The sequence below is a fragment of the Aplysia californica genome, unplaced genomic scaffold, assembly GCF_000002075.1.
Source record: "Aplysia californica isolate F4 #8 unplaced genomic scaffold, AplCal3.0 scaffold00365, whole genome shotgun sequence".
Classification (NCBI taxonomy): domain Eukaryota; kingdom Metazoa; phylum Mollusca; class Gastropoda; order Aplysiida; family Aplysiidae; genus Aplysia; species Aplysia californica.
Window position 1 is genome coordinate 26,088 of NW_004797635.1, and position 1,101 is coordinate 27,188.

Genomic DNA, 1,101 nt, shown 5'->3' on the forward strand with positions numbered 1-1,101 from the left:
GGTGTCCGATCCTTGCTGGATCCCAAGTTAGACAACCCACCACCTCTCCTACCATTAGCCCAACCCCGAGAGAAGGACGCGAGCAGCGGAGCGCCAAGTAGTAGAGAAGACCAAGAGAAACCCCGGGAAGCCAAAGCAGGTAAAGCCGGAGACGACGGGGCGATTAAAGTTAAAGGAATCCAAAAAGATAAAGAACACGGAAGCAAAGATAAAGAGGTACGTTTCGAGCTGTCCTCACCAGAAGAAGAAAAAGTCGAGGTTTCGAATCCTGTGAGGGAGGAGAAAGAAAAAGAGAAAGAGAAGGAGAAAGAGAAGGAGAAGGAGAAAGAAAAAGAGAAGGAGCAAGAGAAGGATCGGAACGACTCCGAGCCACGGCAGGAACAAGTCGAGCGAGAAGAAAATATGGCCGACTCAAAAGAAAAATCTGGGACGAGTCCAGATTCAGCGGGCGCCTCCAAAGACAGCGGAAGTGGCGCCAAGAGCGTTCTGGCTGACTACGCCGACGGGAAGTCAAAGGTCAACATATCCGGGAATGAGTCGAGAGTCGAGCTGATGGAGAAAGTTCTGGACATGGATGATGAAATTAGTGAGTACTACACCCCCTGTTGCCTGATGTTTGTTTTTTTAAATCTTGTTTTATTGTTGTTATTATATCGTTGTTGTTTTTAAATTATTTTGTTTGTTTATATGTTTGATTGTTTGTTTGGCTGGTTGGTTGTCAGTTTGATTGATTGATTGATTGTTTGTTTGTTTGTTTGTCCTTCTGTTTGTTTGTTTGTTTTAGTTGTTTTTACACCCCCATCGACATTATTTTGATCATTTAGGAGGCGGGCATCCAACCCATGCCTGTCAGGGCCAAACTTGTGTGAGAGTGAGGGATACCACGTTCCAGTAGGAACACCGAGAAACTTGATTTTAAAAAATATCTCCCCACTTCGGAATCAAACTTGGGTCTTCTATGTGCGAGAGAAAAGCGCCTGACCGCTATACAACAGGCACTGGTGTTGTCTGGTGTGACGTTTTCTATGCGTGATGTGGGTGGGTTTGAGGAGGGACGGGGAGAGGGAGAGTATGAAAAGAGGAGAGAGAGAGAGAGAGAGA

At 46.0% G+C, this 1,101-nt stretch overlaps 1 protein-coding gene across 1 annotated transcript in view; it reads left to right on the plus strand.

Annotated features, from left to right (window-relative positions):
- The window catches only part of LOC106012410 (histone-lysine N-methyltransferase, H3 lysine-79 specific), a gene marked incomplete at both ends in the record, with an annotated part of 26,398 nt that continues 25,297 nt past the window's right edge, over positions 1–1,101 (plus strand). The window contains 1 exon segment of the mRNA XM_013085327.1: positions 1–586. Within this exon segment, the coding sequence (XP_012940781.1) occupies positions 1–586 (586 nt within the window).